The 15,902-nt window shown below is 53.5% G+C and overlaps 1 protein-coding gene across 1 annotated transcript in view; it reads left to right on the forward strand.

The window, feature by feature from the left end:
- Positions 1-5,420: 5,420 nt before the first annotated feature.
- The window catches only part of RIPOR3 (RIPOR family member 3), a 74,474-nt gene continuing 63,992 nt past the window's right edge, over positions 5,421-15,902 (forward strand). The window contains exon 1 of the mRNA XM_030309402.1: positions 5,421-5,504. Coding sequence (XP_030165262.1) covers positions 5,502-5,504 — 3 coding nt within the window. The 5' untranslated portion in view covers positions 5,421-5,501. The remainder of the gene's footprint in view (positions 5,505-15,902) is intronic.

Raw genomic sequence — 15,902 nt, forward strand, 5'->3', positions numbered from 1 at the left:
GCTGGGGAAGTCATTCTGGGAATGCAAAGATCGCTTTCAATGTTATGTTTGTAAGGAAATGACAGTCACCAAGTGGAGAATGTCAGGTCCTCTGAGAAACCCTGTGGGCACTCACGTGCAGAACACTATTTACTTAACTGGAGTTGGTTCTGAAAATATTTGACTCTGGAGGGTCCCAAAGGGAGTGTGCAGGGTGTCTGGGATTTTCTTTCAGGTCAGGACTCGGCCTTTGCTAATCCCCTCAGCTGATAAAGCTCCGGTCTTCAGGGCGAATTCATTCCTCTGCTGAACCGAGGTTTATGGCCCTGGCTGAGGCCAGAGCAGGACCCTGTCATTTTAAAGGTTTCCCCAGCCAAACAGAGCCGCCGTCGTCGTCTATCTGATGAACTGGTAGTTTGTCACAGTGGAGCAGAGGTGCCTGGAGTGAGGAGGAGTGTGGAGAAGCCAGGGAATGAAGGATCTGGATCTTTATCTCCAGGAACCTGACATTCTCATCAGTGCTAAAGGTTGACAGGGCTGACAGAGCAGGGGAATTCTGATGTCACTCTCAGGAAGGTGATGGATTTCACCAAGCAGGAGGAGTCTGGGGGTTTGTTCTTTCTGTTAAACTCACATCCCCACTTCCTGAGCGGGAGACCCTTTCACCACCCCAGATTTTGTCCCTGCTAACTTGCAGGATGCCGGGGCATTGATGGCAGTCATGAGTCCAAAAGGGCTCAGACAGGAGTGAGACCACCTGGGCCCCAGTCTGGCTTCTTCCTGAGACCTGGACAAATGGCTGAATTCAGCCCTAAGTCACTGAGCACCTATGACGCTCTGGGCACTAAGTATGTAACGGCACAATGGCTGTCCTGGTCAGGACGGACCAGGTGGAGAAGGATGACGAGACCGGCAATCTACACACTTTCTGCACAGTGTCTCATGCTTCCCAAGTTTAACATGCATGTGAATCACTTTGGGGCCCTGGGAAAACGCAGGATCTGGTTTGGGAGGTCTGGGGCGGGACGTGGGATCCTACTAAGACGCTCTAGTCTGCTGGTCCCTAGACTGCACGTTAAGCAGGAAGGTATTATTTCATCTAATCCTTAGAACAACCCACTGAGGCAGTATAGTTGTTCCCATTTTACAGATGAGGAAATAGAAGCCTGGGGAGGTCGAGTGGTTTGGCCAAGGCCACGTGTACAGCTGGGAACGGAGGAGCCGCGACTGGACCCCAGGGCCTGCGTGCTTCCATAGCTCTGCCATGATAAGCCGGTAAGGATGGCACCAGGAGGGGCTCTGCACCCAGAGTGGGGGCTCAGAGAAAGCTCTGGGAGACCGTGCCTCTTGGCTGGGTGCCAGCAGGTAAAGGGTTAAGGTACTAACTAGGTGACAGCCAAGGAGGGCCGATGAGAGAAGCCCAAGGGGAGAGAGGGCTAGGGGGCTGGGGGAACCCGCAGGACAGGGCTGGCACCTTAAGAACTCTGATGTGTATTCCGTGTATTCAGGCACGGGGGCGAAGCAGGAGAGGGCTAGGAGGCTCTGCGGAGCCTGGCTTTACCCGGAGGGCCCGAGAAGGAAGGTTCTCTGGAAAGATCACGTAACCTTTCTGTTTACTCATCCTTCCCTGGTGACACACTTCCTAGGGGGCATCCCCTTCTTTCTCAAAGGCACTGCCCCGCCCAGCACTTACTACCTGGGCTGAAATTAGCACTTGGCACTTGGGTTTCTATTTACACATCTGCCTCCTGCTAGAACATTTCCTCCTTATTCATCTCTGTCCCCGAAATACTCAGCCTAGCAAGTGGGATGGTAACACCTTGAGGGGAGCACGGACAGCGATGGAGAAAGAGTCTGAAGGTAGTGGAAATGCTGCACCATCTGGAAGGTGTGTGCCCACAGAGCCTGTAGAGGAGATTCTGGGACTGTGGGTCCGAGATTTTTCTGTAAGTTTACTTTTTCCCCTTTTCAAGTGGATTTATTTATTTTGAGAGAAAGCATGAATGGGGGAGGGGCAGAGAGAGAGAGAGACAGATGGAGCCAGAGAAAAAGAGAGAGAGAAATCTAAGCAGGCTCCCACTGTCACCACAGAGCCTGATGCAGGGCTCGAACCCATGAACTGTGGAGATCATGACCTGAGCCGAAATGAAGACTCGGACACTCAACCGACTGAGCCACCCAGGCATTCCCCCCCCCCCATATTTTGAGAGAGAGAGAGACAGACAGTGCGAGCAGGGGAGGGGCAGAGAGAGGGGGAGACACAGAATCCGAAGCAGGCTCCAGGCTCCGAGCTGTCAGCACAGAGCCCGACGCGGGGCTCGAACTCACGAACCACGAGATCATGACCTGAGCCAAAGTCGGCCGCTTAACCGACTGAACTGCCCAGGCGCCCCACCATATGTACATTTTTAAAAACAGAATGGCAGAGTCGGGGTGGGGGCAGGCTCCTGGGTGGCTCAATCAGTTAGGCATCTGACTTCAGCTCAGGTCATGATCTCATGGTTTGTGGGTTTGAGCCCCACATCGGGCTCTGTGCTGACAGCTCAGGGCCTGGAGCCTGCTTCGGATTCTGTGTCTCCCTCTCTCTCTGCCTCTCCCCTGCTCATGCTCTAACAATAAATAAACATTAAAAAAAAAAAAACAGCATGAACTTATTTTTATCTGAGCCCATTAAAAATATTTAAATAAACTTAAAAAAATAAACTTTAAAATTTAGGATAGTATTAGATTTATGAAAAGGTTGCAGAGAAAGTACAGAGAACTCTTACCCTGCACCCAACTTCTGATTGTTTCCCTTCTCGCTGACATTCTACATGACTGCCGTACATCTGTTCACAACTAATGAACTAATATTAACACGTTCTTATTAACACTACTCCACGTCCTATTAGGATTTTGCTCATCCTCCATTATCACTGGCCGGACACCACTGTAGCTAGATGCTGTTGGCTGCTGAATGACCCGAGCCTGAGGCCTGCTTTCTCTGTTAAAAAGGAAAATCAGTAAATGCTGGAGAGGTGGTCAAAGCTGAGACTTTCTCACAGGCCAGATGGGGTTGGAAGAACACTGCCAGAGGAGTAAAAGGGCTTTCCCACCGTGGGGTTCGGCATCGTGTCCTGCCGACTGTGTGTCTCCTAAAGTCGTCTTGGGCAGCCCCGGGCATGATCTCCCTATGCCACTCACTCTGACAGTCGGCAACGCCACGTCTGAGACCGCGGGGCTCAATCCTGGAGCTTCCTTCTGCACCGGAGGGTGACACCAGGGAGCTGGGTGCCCCTGGCTCGGAGATGGGCAGTACGTCCCACTCGTGTTCTCTGCAGCGACTCTGCTGAGTTCCCACAGCCAGGCAGGCACGTGACGAGAAGTCCGCCACCAGCGTGAGAGGTGCTCCCCGCATGGGACATGAGGTCCGCTTGCCTGTTGTGTCCACGAGACGGGGCCCTGCGTGTCATCGGTGACGGGGGAGGCGACCGTCTTAAATCGACAACTGCCTGCTCAGCAGCCTTTTCTTTCCATAAGGTCTGGATTCATCCCCGTCAGGTGTTTCAAAATGGTTTTCGTGTTTTAGGAGTTGGAGTCGGTGACGTTGTTTCCTGAAGCCAAGTCCACACTTTCGAGTACTTTCCTTTCTAATGCGTATCTGCTGTCCTCATTTCCGGGAGACCTAAGCCCCCTCCACACTCACTCAGCTCCTCTGCCCTTAAGGTAAGTCGCTGCTGGCTCAGGGGTCCCCGATCGAACTGGAGGTGATCACACTTGAGGGTCTGCAGAATTGCTGGGTTCGCTCCTCAGCACTGTTGTTCATTTCTCGGCTGGCGCATTATAGAATTTTGAGTTAGTCCAAGGGGGCGCGTGGTTGGATGAAACCTTCTCCGCGTATGGGTGTGGAAGAAGACGCTGCTTGGGACACAAGTAATACGTGAGTCCCTTTTCACAACCCAGTTTGGTTCAAATCCTTTAAGACTGATTTTCCAGGCTTGCTATGTGTTTCTGTAGTAATCCATTTTCAATTGTTTCCTATGACAAACTTTTTTTTTTTTTTTTTTTTTTTTAACAAACCTCTGCGTGCACGCCTCCGTATGCACCGGCCTAAGTCATGTTCCGGGTGGCGGCTGTTTGCTTATTTCTGGTTTTTAAAGGTCTTGGCAAATCCAAATTACTCCTCGGAGTGTGTGTGTGTGTGTTTGTGGGGAGGGATGGCAGTTCCTGTTCTTCGGGGGCTGTTTACTCCCAGCTCCTCATCTGCAGTGGCTGCAGGGGGTAGAAGGGAGCCAAGGGGAGGCAGAGAGAAATTCATCTCTAGGTGTTACAGGCTAGATGGTTCCGCAGGGAGGGCCAGGCTCCTCTGCAGGGGTGGTCAATGGGGGCTTTGTTCCCGAGTCCATTCTCTGAGCCGAATCCCAAAGCTGATGTGCCAAGGTGACAAAAGGAACCCGCCTGTGTGTCTGTCGTGTTTGGACCCCACCCCCTGACCGGGACACCATCAAGTCTGTAGGAGTCGTATGTACACATGTAACAGGGGTGGCAGGGGTGGGGGCAAACCCTGAAAATATTAGGCTGGAGAAAAAAAAAAAAAAGGAAAAAAGGCAGTAAAAGGAGCGGACCGCTAACTCTAAAGACATAAAGGGAAAGGGCCGAGCTAATTTGCACCCTAGGAGAAGTGGGAGGTGCAGAGGGGACAATGGGACACCCGGGAAACAAGGAGCACAGGAAGGGGTGTGTGCAGGATCAGATCCGACAGACAGAGGGGGTCGCATGGGGAGGAGGGAAGAAAGGAGGAAAAGGAGAGAAAGCGAGGAGGGGACTTGAAAGTGGCAAGGTAAGAAGGGGAGGCAGAGGCAGGGGAGGCAGGGCAAGGCTGCGTCCCTGTCTGTTTGTGATTAGCACACAGCCCCGGCGCAGAATGGAGTAAACAGAAACTTCCAGGCGTCCCCACACCCCCCTCTGAGGCAAAGCAGAAATCAGATGCTCCGTGATTAATCGTGGAGAGTTCAGGACACGACCACAAGCGCTGTGCGGACTCGAAATTAGCTGCCTTTTCCCGTCCCCTTGCCAAGATGGGAGTGGGGGGTGGGACGTGAAGGGGTGGGGGCCCCGCCTGCTGGGGGCCAGCATGGAATCCTCCGTGGCAGAGCTCAGTGACACTGACGGGCAATCGGCTACATCCACGGCAGCAGGCAGCATCCGGGGAGAGCGGCCGGCCGGGGGGGCCCCAGGCGGGCTTCCTGGAACCCGGGCTCCCGCTGCCCGCACCCTGACACGGGCCAGATAAGAGCCGGGCCGTGCTATCGGAGCCCTGCAGCGTGCCGTCCCACGTCCTGCAGCACCACAAGGAAGCCTGGGGGACAGTGGGCTCCTCGGAAGCGACCTTCTGAGTGGCCAGTCTGGACTGGCTTCCCCGAGTCCTAGCTCGACTCTAGTCCTGGATGGGAACCGGCAGCCGACGCTCGCCTGGGCGGCAGAGAAAGCCAGGCTGCCTGGAGGAGGACGCGTGACCGGGCCTGAAAGTCCGTACCTGCTCCATGGTGAGTGCTGGCGTGTGGACCAGACGCTAGAGGGAGGTGAGGTGTGAGGAGGGCGGCCCCCCCTCACACTCCGCCCTGGTGCTCCACCGGGAAGGGAGGCTGTGAGGAAGAGGCGGGATGGGATTGCAGGGGCCGCTGTGTGGCCTCGGGCAAGTTCTCTCCCTTTCCCGGAGGCGGGCCTCCGTGTGTCCGTCGCTGACGCGGAGTGGGTCGACAGCTGATCTTCAAGGGGCTCTCACTAGGACCGTGTCTCTGGTGTTATCTGCCAATGTCAGGCGCCGTGCTTGGCATTTGCGAAGCTCCAGCCCAGGGAATCCCCATGAGCCTCTGGTGCGCCTGGTATTATTGCCCTCGTTGTACACTGAGCAAAGAGAGGCTCAGAGAAGTGAAGTGACTTGCCCAAGGTCACACGGCTGGTCAGCGGCAGAGATCGGAATCAGGTCTCTGTCTTTCTGACTTGCACTTTCTGCTTCCAGTGGGCTGTTTCCTGATCTAGGGTTCTGTGATCTCCCCAGGAAGCAGGGCTGGAGGAGGAGGGGGTGTCAAGGGGAGCATTCCCTGTAGGAGGGGGGCAGGGAAGTCAGAGGAAGCCACAGGCTGAGCAGGCTGTACCTCCGGACGGTATGTCCGCCTAGGGTGGCCCACGTCCTGGGATGGGCAGGGGCCCCCGGCTTGAAGGAAGAGTGCCCGGCACCAGGCGCTGTGCCCGCCACCCTGCTCCCCTGCCGTGGGAGGCTCCTGGGGGCAGGACAGGAGGGTTAGTATCAGGCAGGGGTGGAGAGGGCTGGGCGTGGGGAGAGTGGCACATGCCTCTACTGGGTTTTGTTCCAATTTTATTCTGCCTTTCCAAAAATCTGTTTCGAATCATTCTGGGCCCCCACTCCTCCTCTGGACGGAACAGAATTGTGAAACACATACAGCGCTTTCCACCGCCTCCCCTGGGGGAATCACGTATTAATATTATCGGCGGCTATTTGCATAGACATCCCCACAGCTGTGGCAGCGGCAGCCAGAGATAAGACACAGATAAAAGTCTCCGAGCGTCTCCCTGGCACGGAGGGAGGGACGGAGGGACGCATGTTACAATGACACAGCCGGCAGGTGGGAGATCCCACGGGGAACAGGCCTCCGGGCGGAGCTGGAGATCCCAGCACCACGATGTGGCCTCCTCTCCTCTCTTCTCTTGGAAAATTCCATCTTGCAGCACCTCTGGCTCAGGCCTCCTTCCTTTCAGCGACTGGCTCAGGCCCTCTGTCTTGGGCTCCAGCTGAGACCTGGGTGGGGGCCCGGCAGTCCCCTCGGTGCTGGGCACACAGGGACGATAGGTCACCCTACCCACTTCTGCCCTGGATTTTTCTTGTAGCCCTGAGCAACTCACGTCCCATCTCTGGGCCTCTGTCACCTCCCGTCTCTGGGCCTCTGTGTTTCCTCATCTACACAACGAGGGGATTATTTTAGGAAATCTCTGAAATCTCTTTGCGACTCTAAAACTCTGTGACTCTGGTTGGAGGGCACTTAAGTGCTCAAGAAGCTTCTAGGAGAGGACGGTCCCCCTCAGAGCCCTGCCACCAGGAAGGCGCCGGAGGCTGGCACAAAGGCGGGCCTGAAGAAGAGACCGATGGCACGAAGTGCCTCGTTACTGACGTCAGCGGTCACAGGCCTTTGGGAGCCGAACGGGTTGCTTTTGTGGGGAGTGATTGAGCCCAGATGCGTGCTGGCTGGGAAGCCGTCACCTACCCTGCAGCGGAAACTCAGCACCGCCCCCAGGACCCCCCAGATCTTTCTGGGGGGCTGCAGAGCGGTGTCTCACATATGCCCACCGACTGGGCTCTTGCCCTGCTTGTCCTCTCCGGCTTCCTCTTGCCTCTGCCCCCAAGGCCACTGTCCATCTGAGGTTCCCAGAGCCCCTACCCTTTCCGTACCCAAGCCGCTGTGGGTTCTGGGCAGAGACGGAGGGAAGAGCTTCCTCCCCAACCCGGGACACTCTCTGCCACGTGCTCCCTACACAGCGGTGTGTTGGAGCCAGCTTGTACCGGCTCTGGAAAGCCAAGTGTCACATTTTCAGAAACCTGGTGAACTCGCCAAACAGAGCCATTATTAAAAATTAAGTTTCATGAGCTTGTAACCAAATAAATGATGCTGCAAAGGGAGGAAGTAATCAAAGCCCATCGCTTTCCATTTCTGAAAGTACGCGTCGCTGTTAGGAATGTTCCCGCGGTACCTGGTACCTGTCTGCCGCTGCACGTCTGTCCCCAAGGCCGGGCGGAGTGACTTCTAGTCGGCAGCCTGAAATCGGCCACGGCGGGAGTCGTTACGCCACGGGAACTGGTAACAGTACAACTCAGGGCTCGATCTGTCCCTTGTCTAGATTTGAGAAAGGAGACAGGAAATGTTAATGACGCAGATTAGGCATAAAAGTGGCACCTCCGCGGCTGTTTCTTGTGAAGAGTGCCAAAACGAAGGCACTTGCTCCCTTCGCTGACAGATGAATCAACTCCGATACACTTCGTTGTATCAGTTTTGTCTTATTCCTTAAGGGGATGGAAGATCCCAACCAGCTTTCCTCACTCATCGGTTGTAACTGGTGAGTGTTTTTCCAGACGTAATTTCCAGACTTGCCCTCACTCATCAGTTGTGACCACGGGCTGATTACAGGTACAAGAGTTGGGGGCAAAAATCAACAAAACCACCCTGGGTGAATCAGTTGAGCGTACGAAGCCCACACATCTTATCTGTATTTGTAAATTGTGTGCGACTCATCCTTTACTTCGGTACAATCTGTAATAAACCTAAGTGTGTATGTGGGTACGTGCATCTGTGTGCACACACACGCACACACACACGCACGCACACTCGATCTCCCCTGGAGGCTGGGTGTTAACCTTGACCAGCACACCAATGGCCCCGCGGCACATATGCTTGTGCTCAGAGTCTCAGAAATCCTGTCCTGGGCCATCCTCAGCCCTCACTCCATGAGAGTTAAGACTCCAGACTCAAAGCCAGGACATAAATGCTTCAGCTTCCTCCTCTTGCCTAGAACACATCAATAGTCCAACTCCTCTCCTCTCCTCCGAGCACTGGAATGGATGCAGAGACTGGGTAGGGTAGAAGGTGTCGTCTACATGGGCAGTGGCAAAGGCCCCGGGCTCCTCGCTGCCTTCATTGGCTCCGCATGTAGGGGCCTTTCTGGCGACCCCTCATGGGTTAATTCCATCCGCTTAAGGGCTCGCCCCCACCACACTTCATTTTCATGTGCAAAGCATGATTCTCTAACAGAAACGGCATCTTGGAACCAGTAGAAGGAACAGCTAAGCCAAACCTATAGGAAAGTTAAGACAACTTTCTATTTTTAGAAACCCTGGGAGCCAGGTGGGCCTTTTCCAGATCTCCCAAGCCAGCAAGGAGAGGAAAGTATTTCTCATTCCAGAGTTCCGTCTCTTACGGTCGAGGCCAAGGAGGAGGCCCAGGTGGGGTCATGGGCTAAGAGAAGCGCAGCTCCGATGGCAAGAACAGAGCCATGCTCGGTGCAATTTTTTTTAATGTTTATTTGTTTTTTAGAGAGAGAGAAAGAGAGAGTGAGCAAGTGCGGGGGAGGGGCAGAGAGAGAGGGAGGCACAGAATCCGAAGCAGGCTGAGGCTCCGAGCTGTCAGCAAAGAGCCCGACGTGGGGCTCGAACCCACAAACTGCGAGATCATGACCTGAGCCGAAGTCGGAAGCCCAACCGACTCAGCCACCCAGGCACGCCTCATTGCAATTTTAAAGAGAATTAAAAGTGGGTTTTATACTTATTTTGTGTGGTCCGGAGGTCGATCCTGAGCTTAAATCCCAGTGGCCCCCCTTCCAGGTAACCACAGTGGAGAGTCATGTGTCTATTCTTCCAGACCATTCATTCAGCCATTTTCACATCGTTCTTTTTTTTGTAATTTCAATTTTCAAAAATGGGATCTTTCTATATATTCTATTTTGTATCTTCCTTTTCTCACCTGCCAATATATCCCGAGTGTTCATCCACGTTAGCTCATGGAGACCTAAAGCATGCCTTTCAAATTTTCTAAGGTTTATTTATTTTGAGAAAGAGGCAGGAAGGGGCAGAGAGACAGGGAGGGAGAGAATCCCAAGATGTCAGCACAGAGCCCAACGCGGGGCTCGAACTCATGAATTGTGACTTTCACGAAACCAAGAGTCCTTCGCTGAAACCAAGAGTCAGACACTTAACCGACTGAGCCACCCAGGCGTCCTTAAAACATTCCTTTCAATGCCTGTGTATCGGAAGCCCCAGGAAGCTGGAAGAAGGGATCCATTTTGATAACCACATCGCAAACTTTCGTGACCCCAAAACACACAAGTAGAACCCAGCTGTTTCCACTTTTCAGTAAAAAAGAAATTCTATTGGCTTTTCCTTTAACCGCTTCCTGTCCCCACTCTGCCCTCACCCTGGTGCAAGAGGCCATTTGTCTCTGGACTGTGGTAGTTACCTCCCCATTGGTGTCTCTGCTTTTCTTGCTTCTCTGACAGTCTATTCTCTACCTGCAGCCGGTGGGGTCCTGTTAAAATGAAATCAGATCCCGTCCCTCCTCTGCTCAAAACACCCTATGCCTCTCAGTTCTGGTCCCACCTCACCCAGAGTAAAAGGCTGAGGCCTCACCATGCCCACAGGGCCCAGCAGGATGTGGGACTTACCCCCCTGCTCTCCTCCTTGCTACACTTGCTGTTCTCAGTTGTGCTAGGCACAGTCCTGCCTCAGGACCTTTGCATTGCTTTCCCTTCTGCCTGGGACACTCGTTTTCCATACGGCTGACTCCTTACCACTTATCATCATCTACCATACTATATCATTTTCTTTTCTTAAATGTCCCCTACTGGAATGTGAGTTTCCTGAGGGCACAGGTTTTTGGGGTTTTTTTTTTTTGCCTATTTTGTTCAGTGTTATATTCCAGAGTAGGCACTCAATAAAGGCACTCAATTAATACTTGTGGAAATACCTGCCTTGCTATGTTGCCAAGGGTGACAAGGCAGTCAGATTTTTTTGGGAGAACCCTGAATTAGGGTCACCAGGAATCTCTAGCCACACGCTACATTTCATTTATGAATGCCACATTCTAATAGCCTGTGCCAACTTATGCAGTGGCCGTTCATTTGCATAACAGTGAGAGTCAGCTGGATGTGTTGTCAGACCAACCCCAGCTCACATTCTGGACTCTTCACGTGGCCCCTGTGCTCACCCCTCTCATCTATCTCAGGTGGGCACGGAGGGCCCTGTAAACAACACCATCTCCACACCTGTGTGCGGACACGCTGGGAATCAGGCAGATTATGGGATTCTGTTGTGGCCAGGGGGCTGTCACCCGGCTGTCCCCTGAGCTGGACCCACCATCCCCGCCCCCGTGTGGCTGGGAGCCCCCCTCTGAGGAGCATGCCCAGCACTGCCTTCCAAACGAGTGAGGGGACAGGAATCCCCTGCAGGAGGAAGCATGTGGCATACACATGCCCTCTAAATGCACCACCGGGTGCCCCCACCCACCAGGGACCAAAGAGTCCCACGCCTGGTTCACACCAGAGGGAATGGCTGAAGGCCTTGCTCACTGGTCCAGCAGCCGTTAGACCCCTGGTCCCGAGAGCTTTCCTCGACTTCTAAAGCGGACGTCAGGTAGAAGCGAGTTAATCATAACCTTCTCAAGACACGCTGAGAGAGGCCCTGGAACGGTCCCACCCCCTTCCATCAAGCAGTCTCACTACATTTATTTATAAAAACCCCTGTATATTGGGGCGCCTGGGTGGCTCAGTCGGTTGAGTGTCCGACTTCAGCTCAGGTCATGATCTCACAGCTCGTGAGTTTGAGCCCCGTGTCGGGCTCTGTGCTGACAGCTCAGAGCCTGGAGCTGCTTCGGATTCTGTGTCTCCCTCTCTCTCTGCCCCTCCCCTGCTTGTGCTCTGTCTTGCTCTCTCAAAGATAAATAAACATTAAAAAAAAACAACAACAACAAAAAACCCTGTATAGCCACCATCCAGCCCAGGAACTAGAACTTTCACAACTATTTACATCTGCTTACATGCTCCTTCCCGCTGCAGGAGGTATGAGCTTAAATTTTGTGTTTATCTTCCTATGGTTTTTTAAAAAAAAACTGTGGCGGGTCACCCAGGGGGGCTCAGTCGGTTAAGCGTCTGACTCTTGGTTTTGCTCAGGGCACGATCTCACCGTTGTGGATTTGAGCCCCACACTGGGCTCTGTGCTGACAGCTCGGAGCCTGGAGCCTGGAGCCTGCTTCGGATCCTCTGTCTCCCTCTCTCTCTGCGCCTCCCCTGCTCACACTCATGCGCATGCTCTCTCTCTCTCAAATCAACATTAAAAAGGCTTTTTCAATTAGTGCAAAAATATACATAAAATTTACCACTTTAACCATTTTCAAGTTTATAATGGCATCGAACACACTCTCAGTGTCATACAACTGACACCACTGTCCCCTCGCAGAATGTTTTCATCATCCCGACTTCCCTTGTTTAGAAAAAAATTATATAGCTTCTGCGTTTATACAAAAATGATATATTGACTTTCACTAATTTTAAAGGTTATAAAAAGATATATGTTGTCTTGCGCCACTTATGTTCTCATAAAGCATCTGCCACTAAAATTTACCCCCGTGATGGCACACGGCTCCTCGTTTCTTTCTTTTCTATTGTCGTGTGCTATGACGCGGCACGTCGCCACTTGTGTTCCCCGTCCGCAGGCATTTGGGGTGCTTCCCACCTGTCTGTCTGCAAAACTGAAAGGCGCTGCTTTGAGCATTCCTGCACCTGTCCCGGGCCGTGCACGCCGGCGTGGGTCTCACATGCATTCCCAGAAGCGCACCTGCTGGGGTGCAGGAAACGGGAAATAACGTCCTGAACTATTTCCCGGCGTGGCTGCGCCAATTCACGCGAGCCCCCTGCCACAGGGCATTTGTCTGACGTCTTCCTTTTTGCCACGCGACCGGGTGGCACCTCCCCCCGCTCTTTACCACCACCACCGCGGACAGGCCCCGCTGCCACTGACTGTGCATCTCTGGGTCTAAGAATATCCAAAAGCCTCGACCGGGCTGCGGGTTCGTGATGTCTCACATCCTTGCGGTGTGGCTGTTCCTGGAGAGGAGCCGAGCCCGAGAGCCATGCCACAGGGGGGAAAACGCGGAGGAGGGATCACAGACCTTGCCCGGACAGCACTGCTCTCGCCTTCCTCCCCTTCTCTAGCCGTTAGTCGGTCTGGCTCTTCCCATGCGGGGGCAACAGAGTGTCGCGGGTGGGGACAGATCCTCACTCGGTGACAGGTACAGTTGCTCACACCCTACATGTACTGCTGTTAATCCACTCGACCCTCAGAGCCCACAGATAGAGGTGCTCTTTTAGGCCCCACTTCACGGATACGGAAACTGAGGTGCAGAGAGGTTAAGTAACTTGCCTGAAATCACACAGGTGGTAAACCGCAGAGATGGGTCTGAATCCGTCTCGTCTGGCTTCCTCGCGAGGTTACGCCACCTCTTGGTAGAGCCTAGAAGTCAAATGTCAAAAAAAACTCCTCAATCCTACAGACCTGGGTTCGTATCCTGGATCCCCTTCTACTATGCTGTGTGCCTCTGGGTAGGTTGCTTCAACCTCTCTGCGCCTCTAAAAATGGCAAGAGCTCTCTTTTCTAGAAGCGTCATTAAATGTTCCTTTTTGTATCTTATTGTTTCTTATTGGGGTGTGTGCCTATTCCTAAAAATTTCCTGGAATCTGTTCACTGGCTTACACCTACCAGGGCTCAGCCCCGGAGGAGAGAGGGAATGAATTCCACCCAAACCAGCGTCTGCAATCAGGGCATGAGGTATCCCAAAACCAACTGCTGTTTCTAGGAGGAAGGAAGGGGTACGGGGCAGCAGGAGAGCAAATGTCCACTCCGGGCTGGGCTGGTTTGGGCCACTGGCCTTTGTGACCATCCCGCTGAGAACAAGGCTGACCAGGCTGAGCCACAAGCAGTGCAGGCCGCCTCTGGCCTCGCCTGTGTGAGCCGAAGGGCCGTGCAGTTGCACACAACATGTCTGGAATACCTATTCCAAAGGGTAATTCCCAGGGATCAAGCGTGTTTATACTTTTTTGGGGGAAAAGATTCCATTCCTGTTGCCAATTAGTTCTGCTTGAGAACAGCTTTTCTCAACACCAACACGTTGGCCGCCCAGCCTTGAGTTCTGTTGATTAGCTCAAAAGTGGGGAAAAAAAGTGATTTTTTTCTGTCCTTCCTCCACCCCCAACTGTGAAACCCGGCTGTTAGTGATGAAAGGGGTCCTGTGGCTCGTTTAGTTTTCCTTGTCATGACTCCAGGAAAGGCTATAAAAATAACCAGTGGGCCCCCGCTGGCCATAATTGACTGTGGAGAGAAGCTGGCTACCACCGCGTCCGAGTTATCACAATCTGTTGCAGACGCGGGAGGCTTCAGTCGGGCTCCTCTGGTTACACCTGCTCCCCCAGGCCAGCGTGGGCCGGGAGGGGGTGAAGGTCATCTGTGTGGTTCTCTCCTCTCCCAGGTTCTGGGGAGTTCCCGGCAGAGGGGCCCCTGGGACAGAGGAGCCATGAGGCCACGTGGCAGGGTGCTTCTGAGCGGGGCTCTGACACGCACCGCCTGCACCAAGCCCAGCTGTGTTGCTCAGAGCCGTGAGCGGTGGGCAGGGGACTCGACCTCTTGGTGCCTCGGTTTCCTCACTTTAAAGTGATAACGGTCTCTCCTCCTGAGATTGACGTAGGGTCAAATGAGTTAACGCACTCGGGAGAGGGTCAAGTCCCTCATAAATGTCAGCTTTTAGGATTTACTCACAGGCCTCCCGCTCTTCCCCCGTGGACACCTGAGTCGTAGGTGATCACGCCAAAGTATCTTAACCTAGTCCCCTGCTGATGGACGTGAGACTGGTTCCAATCTTTTGTGATCGCAAATAATGCTGCATTGAATAGCCTGTGGCTTTGTATACCCACCCCTCCCCTAAGGTATGTGACCCCCACGATAACCTTGGCTCTGATTTTCCTTGCTGGGGCCTGCAGAATGAGAGGTCTGTGGGTGAAGGGCCAGCCCTGGCCTGGCATGCAGACAGGCCTGTGGGAGGCGGGGTTAGGTGGGACAGATTCCTCTGGAGTCCCTCAGGGGAGTGAGGCGCCACGAAGTGAGTTTCAGAAGGTTGGGGCTGGGCCATCCAGCTCCCAGGTTCCTGACAGATGCCCTGAGGTGGTCTGGAGACAGGAAATCTGTGCCATGCAGGTTCTGCCCATCCTCTGCAATCCTCTTCCTCCAGGAAGCCTGCCGGGATCTGGATTCCAACACCCTTGTCTGTCTCTGTACTGATTGAGCACCAACGGAATCCGGCTCCCTTGAGGGAGGCAAAAATGAGTAGTGACTGAGAATCTGAGCTGCGGAAGAAGGCTGGATTTGGTCCTGACTTTCTAGCACTCCCACCCACACAACCCCCTGGACTTGTGTGTCCTCATCTGTTTAAGCAGGACAATAACAATAATAATGGCAACAACTTCTCAGGAAGGTCTTGGGAGGTCTTAGTGACGTAACACTATGAAGTGTCTGACACCATGTCAGACGTGAGAAGTACAAGCTTGTGTTAGGAATGTCTCATTATGGGTGGGTCTCATCACTGCACTGGGCTGTGGGCGCCTGCAGGCAGTGATGACTCATTTGGAAGCAGGGTAGAAAGGGAGGCCAGACTAACCGTGTGGACTTGGGCAAGTCGTATTCCCTCCGAACGGAGTTTTCTCTCAAAAACCGGGGTTCTGATGACACTGTCTTACAGATGTGCTGCGAGGATTAAGAGAGGCAAAGCACGCAAGGCTTTGGATCTAGCAAATGCTCAATAAACAGTGGCCATTGCTGACACTGTTAATCAACAGTGTTGACAACTGTAAATATCCTCCCAGAGACGGGCACGGCATCGTGCATGCAGTTGGTGCTTAGTGGATACATACGGACTGACTGCCAGGGTCAAGGCGGCTTGTTATAAAGTGGGGGCTGGGGGAGGCACTGAGAGAGGGACTCATGTCTCATGCGGTTGACCTCTTTGGGAGAACAAGAGGAAAAGAGCCCAAGAGGACCTTACCTGCAGTGATGACATCTGCTAGAGCTTAACTCTGTGAGCTCAGGGACCAGGCATCAGGCATCACCACCCCCATTTTACAGATAAGAAAAGCAGGGCCCAGAGAAAGGGGAGCCTCTCTGGCTCCCCACGGCAAGCGCGCAGCAGGGCGGTACTCGTCCTGACTCTCCCTGCAGGGGTCTTTGCCCTGACCCTCAGCCCTGTGCAGGAAATGGATCTCGGGGGCGAGATGCAGTGTCCCTCTGTGGCCAGAGCCCTTGTGCATTTCTCACATTTTTGTATCCTGGGACAAAGGGTGAA

This window comes from Lynx canadensis, chromosome A3 (genome assembly GCF_007474595.2).
Source record: "Lynx canadensis isolate LIC74 chromosome A3, mLynCan4.pri.v2, whole genome shotgun sequence".
NCBI lineage: Eukaryota > Metazoa > Chordata > Mammalia > Carnivora > Felidae > Lynx > Lynx canadensis.